Source organism: Cricetulus griseus, chromosome 7 (assembly GCF_003668045.3).
Source record: "Cricetulus griseus strain 17A/GY chromosome 7, alternate assembly CriGri-PICRH-1.0, whole genome shotgun sequence".
In the NCBI taxonomy this organism is placed as follows: Eukaryota; Metazoa; Chordata; class Mammalia; order Rodentia; family Cricetidae; genus Cricetulus; species Cricetulus griseus.
Window position 1 is genome coordinate 93,912,699 of NC_048600.1, and position 17,636 is coordinate 93,930,334.

Sequence of the window (17,636 nt, forward strand, 5' to 3'; positions counted from 1 at the left end):
CGCTGTCTTCTGCCTGTCGACACTGAACACCACCTTCTGGTCCTCACGGCTTCCCCGATTGACACTGCTCTGTCTTCTCTTGCAGAGTTGGATCTGTAGCGGTCCTTTGGAGAGTGTGTGTGGCGGGAGAGTGAACCCTTGGGGAAATGCTAGGAGATTCTTTCTTTCTGTTCTACTTTTCGCTCGGAAAGTTTTTAACCCTCATTGGTGCATCTGTATCCAGCGATAGGCGGCCAGTTCTCACGTAATCAGCACTGGCCAACATGGGAGTGGGGAAATTGCTTAAAAAAAAAGAAAAAGGAAAAAAAAAAAAAGATTCTAAATAAAAGGAAAAAGGCTTACACTACCTAAAGCTGTGCTCTCTGCCTCCTGGGAGAGGGCCGCAAAGCCAGGCACCCCGCCAACCACCGGGGACCCTCATCCACCTGCTGGGCGCCACCTCTCCTCCTCTTCAGAATTGGGTGTTTGCTGACCATCAAAAGCAACGACTTTTTATTCTGTTTGTACTGAACCAAAACAAACAACTGTGTATAGACTGCTGTTTTCTTTTTTATTTGAAATGAGGCGTTGGTGTTCTTTCCCTGCCATCTGGCCTGTCCCCTTCCTCTCTGACATTGGCTCCAGCAGACTGGCTGAAGGGCCGGCTATGGCGCCACCACAACCCCTGCAATACGGCTCTGCTCTGACCTGTGAAAGAATGGGAACAAGTCCACTACGGCTGGCCACACGGGTGGGCGCAGTGTGGCCTCAGCCCTCAGGCTGCCTGCTGTGCATGTGGCTTCTCTAACACAGTAACTAGATTAGACTTCCGGGTTCTACCCATCCCCCTCCCCCCTCTTTGCTTTTTCTCCTCTTTCCTCTCAGCCAGGAGACCACATCCTTTCCCTTTCCCCTCTAGAGGAGTTGAGCTGTCTGAACTCCATCTGCTGCTTTCCTTCTGCCCCCTCCCTCCTGCTGTCAGATGGCTCTGTCCCTTTTCAAAACACTGAACATCGGGGATGAGGCTGGGGTGGGGGTTTGGGCTTTTTTGTTTTGTTTTGTTTTGTTTTTGTTTTTAATTAATTTTTTTTTCCTTGTTGGGTTTGAAGCACCTCATGCCCCCTTCCCAGACTGTTTTTCTCTGCCTCTTAAGAGTGTGAGCCAACAGGGTGGCGCTGTTTTAGCATGCTTTGTTTCCGATGCAGTTCCCTAGCAGGCTTTGATGCCATTTGGGCAGGTGAACACCTGTACCTTTGCTGTCCCCATGTGCTGTGTCCTCTCATCCACTCTGTCTTTTCTCTTTCTCCCCTCCTCCTGCCTCCTTCCTACTGGCCTCTTCTCTTTCTTTAGAACCTTTCTCAGATTATCCTTCCAGGTTTTGGTAATAGATTTCTATTTTGTAAAAGGATTTTGTTGTACCAGGTTTTGCATCTTCACTGAATCTGACTGGCTTTTATTTTCCTCTTCAAAATCAGGTTTTTGTTCTCAACCACCTTCTCTCCCCATCATGTCCAGTCACTGTTTTGGTTTTGGCATCATCAATATCAAATGTACAAACGGTTCTTGCTAACCAACACCAGGTATATCTGATGTTCAGATGAGTTCCAATAAAATAATTTTTTTTTCAAAAGGTGTCCTTTTTTGAGTTCTGGAGGGTGTCTAAGCAAGTTCAGACATTCCATGTAGCCCCTCTGGCTTGGCCAGAATTCTGTTACTTCATTGCTTAATGGGAGTCTTGTAGCCATGCTGGAAATCCATATTTGGAGACCTTGGGCAGGAAAGTTGACCTTAAGGAGTGAAGTCAGAAATGGAGCTCAGGTGTCTGTTGGGCAGGAGGACCAGCCAGTGAGGACATGTGGGCTTGGGCAGTAGTCTTCAAGCCTGTCTCCTTAGCTCCTTGTCTATGGGAGGTGATAAGATGGATGCTAGAGCTCATGAAGTACAGGAGCCAATGGCCTGGTTGGTGGCCAGCCTTGCTTTACTGCAGTGCTTTGGAATCTTCAATAGCAGCTGTTTTCATACTACCCTCAGACCTCAAGAGTGGGTCTTCTGAGGACTCAGGCCTCTAGGGGACTGCTAACCCCCTTTCCAGCTTAGCAGTCTTCAGTTGTAGATGTCTTTCTCTGTATAATTTTACCTTTAGAAAGTTTCCTTTCTATAAAGAATGTTAAAAATCTCTCTCTATAGGGATGTGGAGCTGGAACAGGGTTGGGGAGGGGGTTCCCAACCCAAACAAACGCAAGCAGCACTCAGGACAGTAGCCCTCAGTGTGATGACTTCAGACCTGCACTGTCTGACAGAGCTGCTAGCCATGTGATGTCAGGCCCTGAAGTAAGACTAATGCAGACTGTAACCATAAACCATCCTTTAAAGACTCAGTGTCAAAGAAGTGTTTAGCTGCTTACTAATTTTTATATATGCATTGGAATATTTTGGGCATATTGGGTTAAATATTAAAATTGACCCATACTTTGCTTTTTAAATGTAACTACTAGAAAGTAGCGCATTATCCATGTGGTCAGTGTGGCTCACACGTAGCCTCTGTCTGACTATGCTGCACTACACCATCAGGGGGCGTGCCACCATTTCCCCTCCCAGGTCTCACATAGCTAGCCTACCTAGCTTCCTCCCTGCCCCCAAGGTCTGGCCATGGGTTGGCCTGGTTCTGGTCTGTCTAGCTGAGGGCCCCTTTTAGGCATTAGTCTTCAAGCTATTGGAGCTTTGTTGTGCATTAATGAGACTGCCTTTGAGAGTAACAGCCAAGAGGGCTGCTCTGGGGCCCTGCTGTGTGCAGGTTATGTAATCTGTGTTGCTCACAAGAGCCACTAGGTGCTGCTCTATGCCCTCAAAGACTTCCTCAAGAACCAGGCTTCTTTTTGGTTTTTATTTGAGACAGGGTTTCTCTGTAGCTTTGGAGAGTCCTGGAGTCCTGGAACTTACGCTGTGGACCAGGCTGGCCTCGAACTCACAGATATCCACCTGCCTCTGCCTCTCAAGGGCTGGGATTAAAGGCGTGAGCCATTACTGCCAGGCTAAGAAGCAGCGTTCTAAAGCTCTTGGTTGGAACTCTTTGGCCTTCTTTCCTTGGACCAGCATGGGAAGTAGCATGTGTACAACAGATCTCTACTGAGGAATTGTGTGGGCATTCCACCTTGCAAGGCAGCTAGACAGGCTTTGGGGAAAGTAGGCTGGCTGATAGTGAAAACTAGACATCTTCCCTGAGTATCTTAATACTAGGAAGAAAACATTCCTGCACGTTTAGCTGGCTCTGCCTTCTGGGCTCTGGATTCTACTATGTTGAGCAGATTGTTGCCCTTTCTTCTTTGCTTCCCGGTTAGAACAGTGAGGGAGCTGGGTGTGGGGAGGCAGAGGTGGGCTTGAGTGGGCAGGGGAACTGTGTGGTGCCCTATGTGATGGCTGTTCATGGTTGATTATATCTGGGCTTAACGAAAATCCAAAAATGGGCACACCCGTGAGGGTTTTTTTTTTTTTTTTTCTTGTTTTTGCTTATTTGAAGTAGGAAGATCCATCTCTAATCTGGATCTTGAGGTGAGAAGAAACATGCCTTTAATCTGGGTCTCAGGCAGAAAGACACACCTTTTATCTGGGCCACATCTGCTGGAAGCCTATATAAGGGCATGGAGAAGGAAGCTTTTGCTTTTGTCTGCTTGCTCTGTCCTTGCTAGCAAGTCCATTCCTTCACTGGCATTAGAGCCTACTTCAGGATTCCTGTATTGCTGAAGACCAACTGAGACCTCCAGCCTCGTGGACTGATCAACTTCTGGATTCTTGGGCTTTCTGTCCAATCACCACCATTGTTGGGAGTTCTGTTAACTCTACAGAACCCTGACTTAAGTATGTCAGGCATGACCTAGGTGGGTAGGGTTCCTGACAACCTCTTCCTTCAGCATGTAGGTTGTTAGAATCCCATCCTGTTTTGCTACAAACAAGACTTTGTTCCTGGCAATGTGAGGAGTCTGGAGTAGTCATGGAGAGGGTTTTGAAGGTGATGGGGAAGGGCTGGCTGGACAGAAGACAAGAGAGAACATGTGTACAGCCATGTTGGGAGAGACCCATGAACTAGGATGAATTATAAAAGAGCTGCAATTCAGTTGCAGGCAACAGCAGGCCCAGGTGTTTCTAATGGGTGGATTACAGCCTTCAGAGATACATGTATAATTAGGGAAGTAGAACACATTTAACTTTTGCTCAATCCTAGAATTTGAAGGAACATAAACATGAAGCCAGCTGAGAAGCTGGGTCTCTCCACCAGGGACTGGAGCAACAGGCTGGCTTTCAATGTTACCTTTCTAGGGAGAGGCATTGGGCCAGTGGGGCTGAAAGACCCTGGGCAGGGTGACATAGAGACCACCGTGATGAAAAGGAAGAGCCATGGCAGCTCTTTTTTAGGGTTTTTTGCTTGTTTTGTTTTTAAAGACAGGGTTTCTCTGTGTAGCTTTGGAGGGCTATCCTGGAACTTGCTACTCTGGAGACCAGATTGCCTCAAACTCAGAGATCTGCCTGCCTCTGCCTCTCAAGTGTGGGGATTAAAGGCCTGCGCCACCACTTACTGACAGGGCAACTCAGGTTGCTGACACTCGGAGCCATGAGGCTTGATCTCAGTGTCAGTGTTGAGCTGGGTCTTGCAGAGTTGATTCTGGAGCTGGTGGGGCTCATGCCTCTGTTCCAGCAATGAACACTGAAACAGGAAGATTGCAAGTTGCTGACTGGCTTGTGCTACAAGGGAAGGTTTTAAGTCGATTCGATGCATGAAGGGGTTAAGGAAGCTCCTGCTAGTGTGATTAGAAAGCCAGTGTGGCACCTGTCCTCAATCCCACAAGTACTTATTTCCACCCCCTTCCTGGTGTGACTTGAAGCCTGGAAGCTCTCTCTTCAAGGTATGTTCTACCACCGGATCTGGACCAGACTTCAAAATTGTGAGCTAATCTTCATTACTTTCTAGATTATCTAGTGTCGGGTGCTGTGTTCTAGCAATAGGAAATTGGCTTCGACTCCGTTTTATGAGGAACGTTGTGAGGAAGGGCACACAGCTAAGCTAGCCTTGCTGGGTGTTTGATGCGGTCCTGGAAAACGGTTTTTGGCACAGCACAGTGCATTTTCTATTCTGGTCACCAAGGTCCCTGAACCTTTTTGCTCCTGTTGGCAGAGAACTCTCTGGGTACATAAAGAAACTGGCACTTTCTAACCTGGAAGTACTGCACCTCATGACTCAACATGATGCCTGTTTTGGGGTAGTTGGCTCAGCCTTCGCAGGTGTTGTCAGGAATTCTCTAGGTCCGGAGATGGGAGTGTTTGAGTTAAGGGACGGTTTGCTGCTTGTTTGCCAGTTTGGTTTTTCAGAATCAGTCCAAAATGAATGACTAGTAAACCACCGCCTTTGTGAAGTATGGAGGAGTGCTTGAGAGCTATGCGTCGATGGTCAGAACCAGAATATTAGGCAATTTTACTCTCAAGTTTCAAAACGGGCAAATCAGAGGCTGGCCTGAAGATGCAGCTGCTTCGATTTTGACACAACTGGTGATAGGATCTGTAGGCCGTCCTCGCCCCTCTAGCCTGGGGTTTCTGAATCTTAGGGGGCCATGAGCTTTTATGCCGACGCGGGCCACATCTCTCCCCTGCCCGCCGCCCGCCCGGGCCACTCTTCATCAGGCCGGCCGCCTCAGCTGCGGGGGCCGCGGCGGGAACAAAGGCAGCACGTGTCTGGGCGGGGTCCGCCCTCCGCCCCGCCCTTCGCTCGCTCGCTCGCTGGCTCGCCCGCCCGCCCGCCCAGCTCCGCTGCGCGGCGCGGCGCCGGGGCACACGAAGCCGGGCTGCGCCATGCGGCGCGGGCGGCTTCGAGGCGGGGACCCGGAGCCGCGCGTTCTCGCCTCCCGCACGGGGCGCGCCCACTAGAGGCGCCACCGTGCGCCGCTCGAGCCGGGGACGCGAGTGGCCGCGACCTGGCGGCGAGACCGAGCAGGCGTGCGGGCGGCGCGCGCGACCCAGAGAGGCGGCCTGGGAGGCGCGCGCCAGGGCGGGGCGGGCGCGCGGCGGAGACGCAGGCGGGGGCCGGGCGGGGGGGGCCGCGGCGTCTGCAGAACCTTGGACAGAAGCTGCGAGCCGCCGCCGCGCCGAGCCGCGCCGAGCCCCGGGGCCGCGGCGCGCATTGCGGAGGGCCTGGGACGCAGCGGCTGCGTCTGCCGCGGGAGCCTGCCTGCGGGTAAGCCTGCGCTGACCGGGGCCGTGCGCGCGGCCGGCTCCGGGTCCTGCTGCGGCGGCCGCTGCGACGCTCGCCCGGTGCCGCAGTGGAAGCGCGGACTGGGGCTCCGTGGGGCCGCGGCCCGGGGGAGGGGGGTTCGGGCCTCGGAGGTGCGGGCGGAGGGGTGCGGCGCGGAGCCCCGCCCGGGGCTGAGAACCATCTTGTTTTCCACGCAGATCCGCAGGGCTGCCGGCGTCTCGTCCCGGGAGCGCCTCCTTTCTCCCTGCGGCCGCTTCGGGCTCCGTAAGGCGTCCCTTCCCTCAGGCCGGCAGGCTGGGCGCGCAGGGGCGCCGGCCCCCGCCGGGCGCGCAGTGGCACCATGGGCACAGTGTTGTCCCTGTCCCCCAGCTATCGGAAGGCCACGCTGTTTGAGGATGGCGCGGCCACGGTGGGCCACTACACGGCCGTGCAGAACAGCAAGAACGCCAAGGACAAGAGCCTGAAGCGGCACTCCATCATCTCGGTGCTGCCTTGGAAGAGGATCGTGGCCGTGTCAGCCAAGAAGAAGAACTCCAAGAAGGCGCAGCCCAACAGCAGCTACCAGAGCAACATCGCGCACCTCAACAATGAGAACCTGAAGAAGTCGCTGTCGTGTGCCAACCTGTCCACATTCGCCCAACCCCCGCCGGCCCAGCCGCCCGCACCCCCAGCCAGCCAGCTTTCCGGCTCCCAGACTGGAGTCTCCTCTTCTGTCAAGAAGGCCCCGCACCCTGCCATCACTTCTGCAGGGACACCCAAACGGGTCATCGTCCAGGCGTCCACTAGTGAGCTGCTACGCTGCCTGGGCGAGTTTCTCTGCCGCCGGTGCTATCGCCTGAAGCACTTGTCCCCCACGGACCCTGTGCTCTGGCTGCGCAGCGTGGACCGCTCGCTGCTTCTGCAGGGCTGGCAGGACCAGGGTTTCATCACACCGGCCAACGTGGTCTTCCTCTACATGCTCTGCAGGGATGTTATCTCCTCCGAGGTGGGCTCGGACCACGAGCTCCAGGCTGTCCTGCTGACCTGCCTGTACCTCTCCTATTCCTACATGGGCAATGAAATCTCCTACCCGCTCAAGCCCTTCCTAGTGGAGAGCTGCAAAGAAGCCTTTTGGGACCGTTGTCTCTCAGTTATCAACCTCATGAGCTCCAAGATGCTGCAGATCAATGCTGACCCACACTACTTCACACAGGTATTCTCCGACTTGAAGAATGAGAGTGGCCAGGAGGACAAGAAGCGACTCCTCCTGGGGCTGGATCGGTGAGCCCCTGTAGCCGGAATCCCGGCTCAAGGGTTCCATTCGTTTTTAAAAATTTATTACTAAATGAATCAAGTTTTGTGTACAGTATGTGTCTAGCAAAGCCACCAAGGGCCTCTTCCCATGTTCTCTCCTTGGGGTTTTTTTTCCAGCCCTTTCAAGAACTCTGGGGACTTTCGAACTCATGAACCTTGTGCAAACCCAGAAGATGCATTCAGAGCCAGTCAGGCTGCTGACCACTCACTTTTGGGGACACAAGGGACTGGCTTGCCCATGTCACCTGTACCCATGCTGGGTCCAGAGTAGATGAGGCTTCCCACTGTCCCATGATGGGAGCTAGAGAGAGGCCGATGGCAGTGGCCCAGAAGGAATTGACCCTTTTCTGGTGACTGTTTCATTTTCTTAAAGGCTCCTGGAGCCAGCTGTCCTGACTCAGGCATCAGGATGTTCTCAGTGAGGCAAGCTCTTCACTGCCCCGGGGCATCAGTACAGGAGCCTGGAAGTGGGTCTGGGGCAAAGATCGTCCATGGCTGTTCATGGAGCACGGCCCTGTTTTGCTGCTTGGCTTTGGGCGAAGGGCTTTTCTTTACTGGCAGGATGGAGCTCTCCGCCCCATCCTTTTGTCTATGCTTCCAGCTCCCACGTTAGTGTTGGTTAATGAGGTGGTTTGCTCATTAGATTCCTCTCTCATCTGGGGTCCCTGCTAAGGGGGTGAGGTGAAGCTAGGGCAGCTCCTTTCCTGAGTTTTCATTTGAGTAATGCAGCTTAGTCACTGCACAGGCTAGGACAGTGGCAGGTGCCCCTGAGCAACGCTGCCTTCTGGGCAGGTGGGTGTCCATGCTTGAGATCAAGTTGGTGCCCATGTAAGTGCTAAGGCCCATGACATTTGTCCTGCAAAGCTAGGGAAGGTGAGATCAGCTGATAGAGCACCGTGGTAATAGTCTCTCCCAGCCCTACCCGTTAGTTTAAGCTGTTTCCAAGCAGTTCAGTTTCTCCCAGGGATGAAGCTTTGCTATGTGCTACCTAGTGAGGCAGCTGCATCTTGGAGACAATTGCAAGATTCGAGTGTGACTCCTGATTGCTTTGGAAGCTTGGTGACTGTCCAGCTGAACACTTCCAGCTGCTGGGTGTGGTGGCCACCTATCCCTGGCGGCTGCAGACCACTCTCTGTAGACTTTACTGGTTTTCCTTTCTAATTTTCCCAGACTGGTGGCTTGGGGTTTGGAAGCGGTCCAAGAGAAGGGAGTGAGTCTTCCCACCCTCACTGCAGCGTTGGGGAACAAAGAGCAATGTGAAGATGCTCCCCAGGATTTCCTCTTCCTGTCCTGCTCCCCAGGGAGAGCTGGGATTGGGGGCCACAGCGGGGAAGGCAGAGGTTATCTTACATAGGATTAGGTTCCAGGTGGCTGCCAACTTCCGCACAAGCACTACTGAAAACCCACACAGAAAGAGAGCTGTGAAATTGAGGTCTCCATTGAAGAGGCCTGGAGCAGAGCCTTTCAGCCAATGTGTTTGCAGGGTGGGGAAGAGGACCCGACCTGCTGGGACTAGAGAGCCTCTGCCCATTCCCTCAGCCAGGTTCCTAGAGAGCGGCTCCCGCCCTCATGAACTGTTGTGGAGCTGGGGAGCCCTGCAGCCTCCGTGGCCTGGCTTCAGATTCTGCTGCCAGGGTGACCTGTGCGGGGAGCCCCATGGGGCAACTGGCCCCTGGTGTAGTGGAAGAGGAGCTTCAGTTGTCCGGCCTGAGGAGGAGGGTGTATGTTTGTAGTCTGCCCAGCTGCTGAAGCTGTTCACTGAGCTGCAATCACAGGATTCTAGCTCTCTTGACTGTTTCCTTCTCTTTGTACTTTAAACAACAAAAACAACATTTTTTTTTTTTTTAATTTTTGAGGAGGTGCATACTTCAGGAGTGGTTGGCGTAAGGAAAGAACTCCCTAGTTCCATTGTGAAGCCGTGTGTTCTCTCCCCTCGCATTGGCCATCAGTGCTGTGCAAAGGTACAACTGATAGACTTGAGTGTTCGAGCAATGAACCCATCCGACATGCTGCTATGAAGACACTTTTAGAACAAAAACACACAAAATAGAAAAGGAAAAAAAAAAGAAAAAATGTGAAAAAAAAAAACCTACAAAAACACAAAAACCCCTTTTATTCTTCGTTGCTTTTACAGTGGTACTGTGCATGCAAACCAGGAACATTTTGTGTCTTAAGAAAAATAACGTTAGAACAGATGGCTGTGGGAATCATGCCGTGCCGAGAACAAGCCACTGAAGCATAGTTCAGGATTGGATTTTTCTCTTTTCCTTACAACCCTGAAGGGTTGAGATATTCTTTCCATGCAGTTATTAGAATTTAGTTTTGTTTCAGCAGTGTTAAACTTGCAATGAAAAGAAAATGTGCCATCCCCTGCCCCAGAATTATCGATAGCTGTCATCTGATACTGCTAATTACACACACGTGATGTATGGGTTTTTTTTGTTTGTTTTTTTTTTGTTTTTGTTTTTTTGTTTTTGTTTTTTTTTGGTTTTTTTTTGTAGTGAAATTCCTTCTGTAGCTATTCTTTGACCAAACTGTGGATATTGTTAATTTATATTTGTCTCATTATGTATGTATGTGTAGTGTGTTTGTGAGTATGTGTGGTTTATAATCTGATGAGTCATGAAACTCAGTTTGGCTGTAATTTAATTCCCCTTCCCTTATTTTTATTTATTTTTGTACTGTGCTGATTCAATAAAATGCACTGACCATCCATCCATTACATTGACCTCTTTGTGGACTCGCCATTTGGGAGCATGCGAGGGGCACCATTAATGCATGATTTGTGTATGTAGAGGTTTGTGCTGGACAGTTAGGGAAAGGGGTTGGCACAGACTTCCGTGAATAAGAAAGCAGCACCAGGAGAAGCCAGCTTTGGCTTAGTGGCTGGGCAGGTTCTCCCCAGGGGCTTCCTTTGTGGGGTCTCATGACAGGCAGCTCAAGCCACAGAGGGCCAGACAGATTTAAGCACAGCCTGGCCACCTCAGTCCTGCTTGGGCATCTGGTCTTAGAATGTACCTTGAGTCTTGGCACCAAGGCTGCCACTCCTACTTTCCCCTGGGCCTGCCTTGTTCAGTGTCAACTGCCAAATGCCAGCAGGGGTGGACAGGTGTACTGGTGATCCAACAGTTTAGCTTCAGAGGAATCTAGTCCTGGGTCTTCCAGGTGTGCCACTACCTCAGCTTGTGTCCAGTCTGCCTGTCGACCTCAGGAAGAGGGCAACGAGGGCCTGTCCTCTGCTGTTCCTCAACCCATTACTGGGAGCCTGCAGACCCCATGGTCTGCCAGTGACTGCAAGACCCTCAGTGCTGAGCTCTTGGGGGCTAGGGTGCCCGGGGGGGGGGGGGGGGGCTCCACCTTACTGTGGCTCCTGCTTCTGGGAGCTAGCTGCCTTGGAAGAGGCCATGATGGCCCAGCAGCTGCCGCAGGAATCCACAATGTCTTTTGTGCGGACGTGCGTTTATTTCAGAAACATGTTCCCTTAGGATTCTAGAGCGCAGCTTCAGAATGGCGGAAGAGCATGCCCAGATTAAATTCCAAGGCTGCCTCTTGCCTCTCTTCTCACACAGCTTGCTTCTCACTCCCTAACTTTTCTGTTCAAAGGCCTTGGGCAAATTACCCATATCTTCCCTAATTTGTGCGTGCTTCTACCTTCTGGGATGACAGTAGACTATATAAGCTAAAATTTCACCATTTTTCAATGATAAACAGTATGCCTTTAAAAATAAGATTTAATGCTTTATTGCTCTTGACGGTAAATCAAAATATGCTTTAGAAATAAAGTTAATTTAATGGAAAACAGGAATATGTGCACCAAACCACACACTGCATTGCATTAAATGGAGACAGCACTCCATGCACACAATCACTATGTCCCATGCCTTCCCTCACTGTGACCATTACGTCCCAGATTCCAGGCCCCTCAGTGGCCACACAGACTTTTAGGCCATAAGAAAGTGCTTGTGGGCAAGGCAGTTCCTCGGTGGGAGGTTCTGGCCTGGGTCAGGGGTCCCAGGCTATCAGAAGGTGAGAGGAGAGCTCCCACCCCAGCCTCCGATCTGCGACTCCTTTGGCATGACCTGCTTTGGTGTGCATGAACACACTCGAGCACGTCTACTTTAAAGCAACATGCTGGGGGAAGACGTGGGAAAAAAAGGTGACGTTCCCGTCAGATGGCTGTCAGCGTCCACTGGTGATTGGCAAAACCAGGCCGGCGGCACCTCCGCACTGCACAGGCAGCTGACCAAGCATGGAGGATGAGAAAGGCTCCTGAGGACAGCATGGCAACTGGAGTCTTTGTTGCAAACTGCCCACAGTATAAAAGGCCCACAGCTCTGCAAAAGGGGTTATGGGGGGGGGGCTAGAACCACCTTGGTCAGCCAGGTGACTCCCTCAAGTCCTGGGCGAGGCGTGAGGAGGTGACACACAGACACTTGGTGGGTTAGGGTGGCAAGGTGAGGAGAATGTGAGCCTGGCTCTGTAAGCCCTGCTGCTCCTGCCGGTTGTCCACTCTCAGCCTTCCGTGTTAGGCTCTCACAGCAAGCCTGCACAGCCCACAGGCCTCACATCCTCCGCACTGAGGCTGGACAGGGGTCTCAGGAAGGCCTCCGGAACAGGCATGCTCTTCACTGGGCAGACACAGGCAAGCTGGCAGCTCTTTCCCAGCGGGGTTCAGGGGCCAGGCTCCAGCAGGCAGGTGTGTGGCGTAGGTGGGCTCCCTGGCCTGGCCTGCAGTGCCAGGACTCCACGCTCTTTGCTGCAGCTTTGTCCCACCTCCCACAGCTGGGTCCTGTGTGCTCTGGCTCCCCACAAGTCCCAGTTCTGCGGTGAAGAGGAGGCATGGCTAGAAGAGTCAGGGGAAAGGGCCAAGCTAAGCACTACCCGCTCCTCACGAGACCTCATTCGTCCTGACAGTGTGATTACAGCAGAGGGAACATCTGACTAGCAACCTGGCAATCTGCAGGAAGGTTAAGCTAAGCTAACTGGTCCTTGAGTAGCAGCAGGGGGGCTCTATGGGAGAAGTGGTCAGAAAGTCCTGGCCTGGAACCTCGGTGGCAAAAGATGTCCCAGGGACAGCTCTGGAAGGAGGGACCCCTGGCTGAACATGGCTGAGGGATGGCTTCACAGGCAAATCTGTTCACCTGCTGCCTTTGGCTGGCTGCTGGGGTGCGGCTTGTGCTGAGGCTGCGATCATGGGGGGAAGGAAGGCTTCAGGTAGGGGTCACAGAGCAGGGCTAGTCCTCTGCGCATGGACACTAGCTCCTCTAGGAGAATGTGGCTTTGGCTGGAGAAACTGTCCCATACTCCGGGCCACCCATCCTTCTGCTGGGTCAGCAGTGGTCACTGGCCCTTTGCTAACTACAGGTACTATCCAGTTTCTTGTGAGGTGAAAAGTGGCCTGGCTGTCGGTCAGCACAGGAGGCTACAGAGGGTCTTTGGTTTCCTGAGCAGGGACTATGGAAAGTTGAGAAAACAGAGGCAGAGGCAGGGGTAGAAAGCCAGGCAGGATACCTCATGAGTGGGGCCTCAGAAGGCAGAGGAGCCCTGCCCACTGGAGGCCCTTGCAAGCTGATTTCTAGTGGTATTAGAGGGCAGACAGCAATTAGCTGGGCTCCTGGGATGCTGAGCAAGGTGGAACCAGTGGGGGGGGGGGTGTGGAGAGGCCAAGGACCCGGCCAGCTTTGTGCCAGGCTCAGGCTCTTGCTCCCCTTGGCCAGACCTCTGATGTGCATCCGTCAGTTCCCTGGCACACTGAGGATGAAGCCAGAGCGGTTCTTGGTGAAGTCAGGCTGTGGCTGATTAAGCCGGGTCTCCACAGAGACGGTGCATTTCTTTCCATGCAGGCTGCACTGCACCGGGTTGGTGACGTTCACTTGAAGGTGGCGCTTCTCACTGGAAAGAAGGGAAAAGATAGGCAAGGCAGGCAGTGAGTGGGCAGACACAGAACCGTGTGGTTTCCTTGGCAACTCCCAGGGCCCTGGCATTTGCCAGGCTCCTGTGGGGTTGCAGTTTCAGGGTTCAACCTTCTTTCTTCCCAGGTGCCCACAGAGGCTTAGAGGAGTGGGGAGGAGACAGTGGCACTGAGGTGTGTGGTATGGCCAGCAGGTGCTGGGCAGGCAGAACTGGGCATCCAGGCAACGCTGTGTGCTGCTGGACCAGGGAGGTGGATATGGCCATGCCATCGGCACCAGGGCTGGGCTGAGTCACCTGGGCTTTAGGTGTTCCAGGAAAAAGGGTGTCAGGGCTCTGACTCATGACAGTTATCTCTGATTGCCAACAGGGAGACTAGGGTTCCCCCTAGTTCCCCCAAGGAATGCCTGCCTCGAAGCCAGTTGGCTGTTTGTCATGGAGCCTCCCCATCAGAATTGAGTCTGAGGCTGAGCCCTGGGGTACAGTAGGTCTGTGATCCCAGTTACTTGGGTGGTTGAGTCAGGAGGACAGTAAGTTCAAGACCAACCTGGGCTACAGAGTGAGCTTACAGCTAGCCTGGGCAACTGTCTGAGACCCTGGGTCAAAATAAGAAATTGGGAAGTCCTGGAGATAGAGACAGCTTGGTGGTAGAGCATTTGCCTAGCATGGGTGAGGATCTGGGTTCAATCCCCAGTGCTACCCACGTCAGCCAAAACAAAGTAGGGTCTGTGTTGACCCTACCAGAGAAGACTCTTCTTTCTTTGGAGCTGGGGAACCAGGCTTTGCCACAGAGCCCAGACAGCCCTGCAGACAGTCCTCACTGCCTGGCTGCTTCAGAACAGGCAGGTGGATGGTATCTCACTCCCTGTCTGCCTGAGCAGGGTCAGCCTGGGAGCCAGAGCCAGGGCTTCCTCACTGAGTGGAGGCCCACTCGGGGATGGCCTGCTGTGCTCTCCCTGCTGTAGAAGTGGAAGGCCTCGCCTCCAGCAACACACACTGTGCTGAACATTTTAAAGCTGAGAAATGTGTAAGTAGGCTGGCACCTAGTGTGCGTACACGCAACGCCACACAGTCCCACACTGCTTCTCAGCTGCTGCGGCGTCACTTCTTTCCGTGGGGAGGGGAGAGAAAGGCTTACAGCCTTAGGAGCTTCCAGGTGGGACGGGCAGCAACACTTGGTTTCTCTGCCTCTCTAGGGATTCCTTCCCTGTTGCTGCCCAGGTGCATGGCCGGGGTGAACAGGCCGGGTCTTCTGAACACAGCTGGTCTTCTTTGTCAAGAGAGCTCCCGGCACTGAATGCTGAGTACCTACCGGGTGGCCGTGTCCACCTCGCAGTGGGAAGCCAGGGCTGAGGCCAGCTTGTACAGGCTCTCCTTGTACTTGCCAAGCACTAGCTTTTCCAGAAGACCCAGTTATTCAGATTCTGATCAGGCTGCATGACATGCTACTGCTCCCAAGGATCAATATGCTGAGCATAGGTGCTTCCTGCAGCACCGACCCCAGGGCATGGTGCCCAGGGATACTTGGTGGCACCTACCACAGAAGGCACCAGGGTTGGAGGAGTTGAGGTGCTGTTTCCTACCTGCCTCATTAGCCAAGATGTGGAGGCAGTAATGGAAGCAGGAGAGCATACAGGCGCTAAGTATCAAATACCTAACATCTTGTCGGCCACAGCTAGAACCTGCGCTTAGATATTTTTACCCAGAGTTGGACATAAAAATAGCAGAGCGCCTTCAGAGGCAGTGACTCAGGTTCTTTTCCATTCCCTTGGGAATCAGGGGGCTCTGCAGGTTAGCTACATGGCCCTTGGCTGCAGTAGGTGTGTGTGGTCCTCTGTGGCTTCACACTGGCCCACAGCAGGCAAAGTGCTAGCTCTGAAGATGCCTCTAAACACGATGGTTCCCAAGCTTTGTCAGCCAGGTCTTTGGGGTCCCACTCTACTCAAGTCCTTTGGGGGCCATCATCCTGCCCTCCTCTTCCCGGTGGGACTAGGAATGCAGTGTACACACTAGCTTCTTCCAGATTTTTGGGGAGTAGGCTCTAGAGGGGCCACATTCAGTGTCAGCTTGAGAAACTGACATGCTGAGAGTCACCAGCATGCTGGCCATGTCCCTGCTGATAGCCTTTTTCTCAGCCTAGTCCCTTGGCTGGAGTGTATCAGCAGGGTGGTCATGGTCTCCGTCCTTCCTCTTTCGGGTGTTTGGGGACAGGTCTAGTTTTGGTGTGGCTGTGGGTTGGCAGAGCATCCTGGGAACATTAGGACTTCGTCTTGAAAGCAGAGCTTTGATGTCACAGGGTTAAAGAGGCCACAGACTCTCCTGCTTTCCTCCCCCAGTTGGTCCATAGGCAGTGTGCAGCAAATATTGGCTGGGGCAGGAAGCAGGTAGAGGGGTGAAGGGGTATAGTCCTCTTTCTCAGGAAATTTCCAGCGGAGAGCTGAGTAGAACCATGCCTGGAGGCCCAAGCATGGGCCATTGAGGTTGGCCTCTCTCCCTTCCAGAGGTGGCTGCTGCTGGAGGATGGACCCCAGTGAGGAGGAAGGCAGGAGCTGGGGAACTTGATTCTTCTACACTGTGACACAGACAACTCTGGGCCTCTCTTTCTCTGGCATGCTACCATCTCTGTGCCAGCCTGTGGTAGCTCCCCACCTCTCAAGGAGGAGCTCTCCCCCAACCCAGAAAAGTAGCTAGCTAGTCTCTTCCTCCCACAGCCTGACCTGACTCTCAGCTTGCTCCAGGGAGCTTGCTGGAGTGGCCATGTCCTGCTCCTCTGGTGACATGGGAGGTAGAGAAGGGCCCAAATACAGACACGAGAGGCTTTTCTTCATTGCCACACCCAGCCATGTTTCTGGGCCTGCTACCCCTACCCTAATTTCCAGCATCATCCTCCAGAGTCAGTTAGGATGTACCCGGAAAGAAGGATGCATGCCACGCCTCCCCACCCCTCCCTCATCTCTTCTTCCCTCTTTTTGAGGTGAGATCTCACTGTATACAGGTCAGGCTGGCCTTGAACTCATGATCAATCCTCCTGCCTCAGCCTCCTGATGTGGGGGTTACAGCATGAGCCACTGCACCAACTCTCCATCCTAGACCTCTGGGAAGTGTGTTCTAAGCCCATGCGATTGCTTCTGAATCATTTGGGATCTTTAACTACGAGGCTGGGGCTACAGGCCTGGGTTCTGGTCCTGTTGGCTCCTGGGCTTGCCCAAGCCCCTGTGAGTCTCTTACAGCTATCAGGTGCATATTGAGATTCTCTTCTTCACCTATGCTGTGGTGGGGACAGGTGAAGAGTTCATTATCATTAACCCACCATCTGTTCTCCAGCTTTTACCCAGTATTTACTCATGGCACTGAGCCCCAGGAATACAGAAAATAAGTGGATGTTTGGGGACAGGGTCTTTTCCTCCCCTGGAAGGTTGCCTGCCCTCCTGGGATCTACAGTCTGGTGATCAGTGCAAAGGCCATTTAAAAAGATGTGAACTCTGTCTGTGGAGTGGACACTATCCAGAGAGAGTTGCAGTCCTTCAGTCAAGTGCTAAGGACCTCCAGGAGAGCCGGTCCGGGAGTCACTGCTACAGACTTGGCTCACGCTCTCTGCACATGTTCACGTAGCTCATAAAGCACACAGCTGCTTCTGTTATGGACAGCCAGCCCCCTGCCTGGCGCTGTATATCCTGGGCATTCTCAGCTTGTGTTAACCCTGACAGGTGTGCGGCTCTTCTGCCTCATGCATGGCTTGACGTTCTATGTTTGGAATACAGGTTCCTGGAGGTGAGGGGCCTTAGAGGGGCTGGAACGCTGTGCTTGGAGGTTCAGGAGGGCTACAGTACTGACGGGCAAGTCTGGGCAGGTCATTGGCTCTGGGCTTGCTGGGTCACCACACAGCCTCAGGGTACTGCAGACAGCCCTCTCCCAGCTCTTTCATAGTTACTCCATCGGTACAATGGGGGGGGGGGCCAGTGTGCTCAAATGGTCATGGTCCTCCTAGGCCTGAGACACCCACTCAAGAAGCTCCTTCCACAGACAAGATGGCCAGATAGCCTGTGGAATGGAGAGTTCCCAGAGGGAGACAGCTCCTCAAAAAGGAGGACTTGCTGTGGGCACTGAGAAATGGGATGTCCCAGGCTCCTGTTCTTTTCCTTGGCATAGCTCTGAATGACCTGGTGCCAGCCCATCTTTGTGAGGCTGCTGGAGGGTTCGAAAGAAGAGGGGCTGA

The 17,636-nt window shown here is 53.2% G+C and overlaps 3 protein-coding genes across 4 annotated transcripts in view; 2 read left to right on the forward strand and 1 right to left on the reverse strand.

Annotated features, from left to right (window-relative positions):
* Positions 1-1,609, forward strand: part of Psmd11 (proteasome 26S subunit, non-ATPase 11) — a 33,614-nt gene extending 32,005 nt beyond the window's left edge. The window contains exon 14 of the mRNA XM_027426510.2: positions 86-1,609. The gene's annotated coding sequence lies outside the window, so the exon portion shown is untranslated. The remainder of the gene's footprint in view (positions 1-85) is intronic.
* A 4,920-nt stretch (positions 1,610-6,529) lies between these two features.
* Positions 6,530-10,225, forward strand: Cdk5r1 (cyclin dependent kinase 5 regulatory subunit 1). The gene has a single exon (XM_035448000.1). It carries the CDS (start codon positions 6,558-6,560, stop codon positions 7,479-7,481), a length of 924 nt encoding a protein of 307 aa, XP_035303891.1. The 5' UTR covers positions 6,530-6,557; the 3' UTR covers positions 7,482-10,225.
* A 998-nt stretch (positions 10,226-11,223) lies between these two features.
* Myo1d (myosin ID) overlaps positions 11,224-17,636 on the reverse strand; it is a 303,156-nt gene continuing 296,743 nt past the window's right edge. For both annotated transcript variants that reach the window (XM_027426506.2, XM_035447486.1), the window contains exon 22: positions 11,224-13,402. In XM_027426506.2, the coding sequence (XP_027282307.1) occupies positions 13,246-13,402 (157 nt within the window). In that variant the 3' untranslated portion in view covers positions 11,224-13,245. The remainder of the gene's footprint in view (positions 13,403-17,636) is intronic.

Coding starts and splice junctions, on each gene's coding strand:
- Cdk5r1 (XM_035448000.1), top strand. CDS start 6,558: ATGGGCACAGTGTTGTCCCTGTCCCCCAGCTATCGGAAGGCCACGCTG.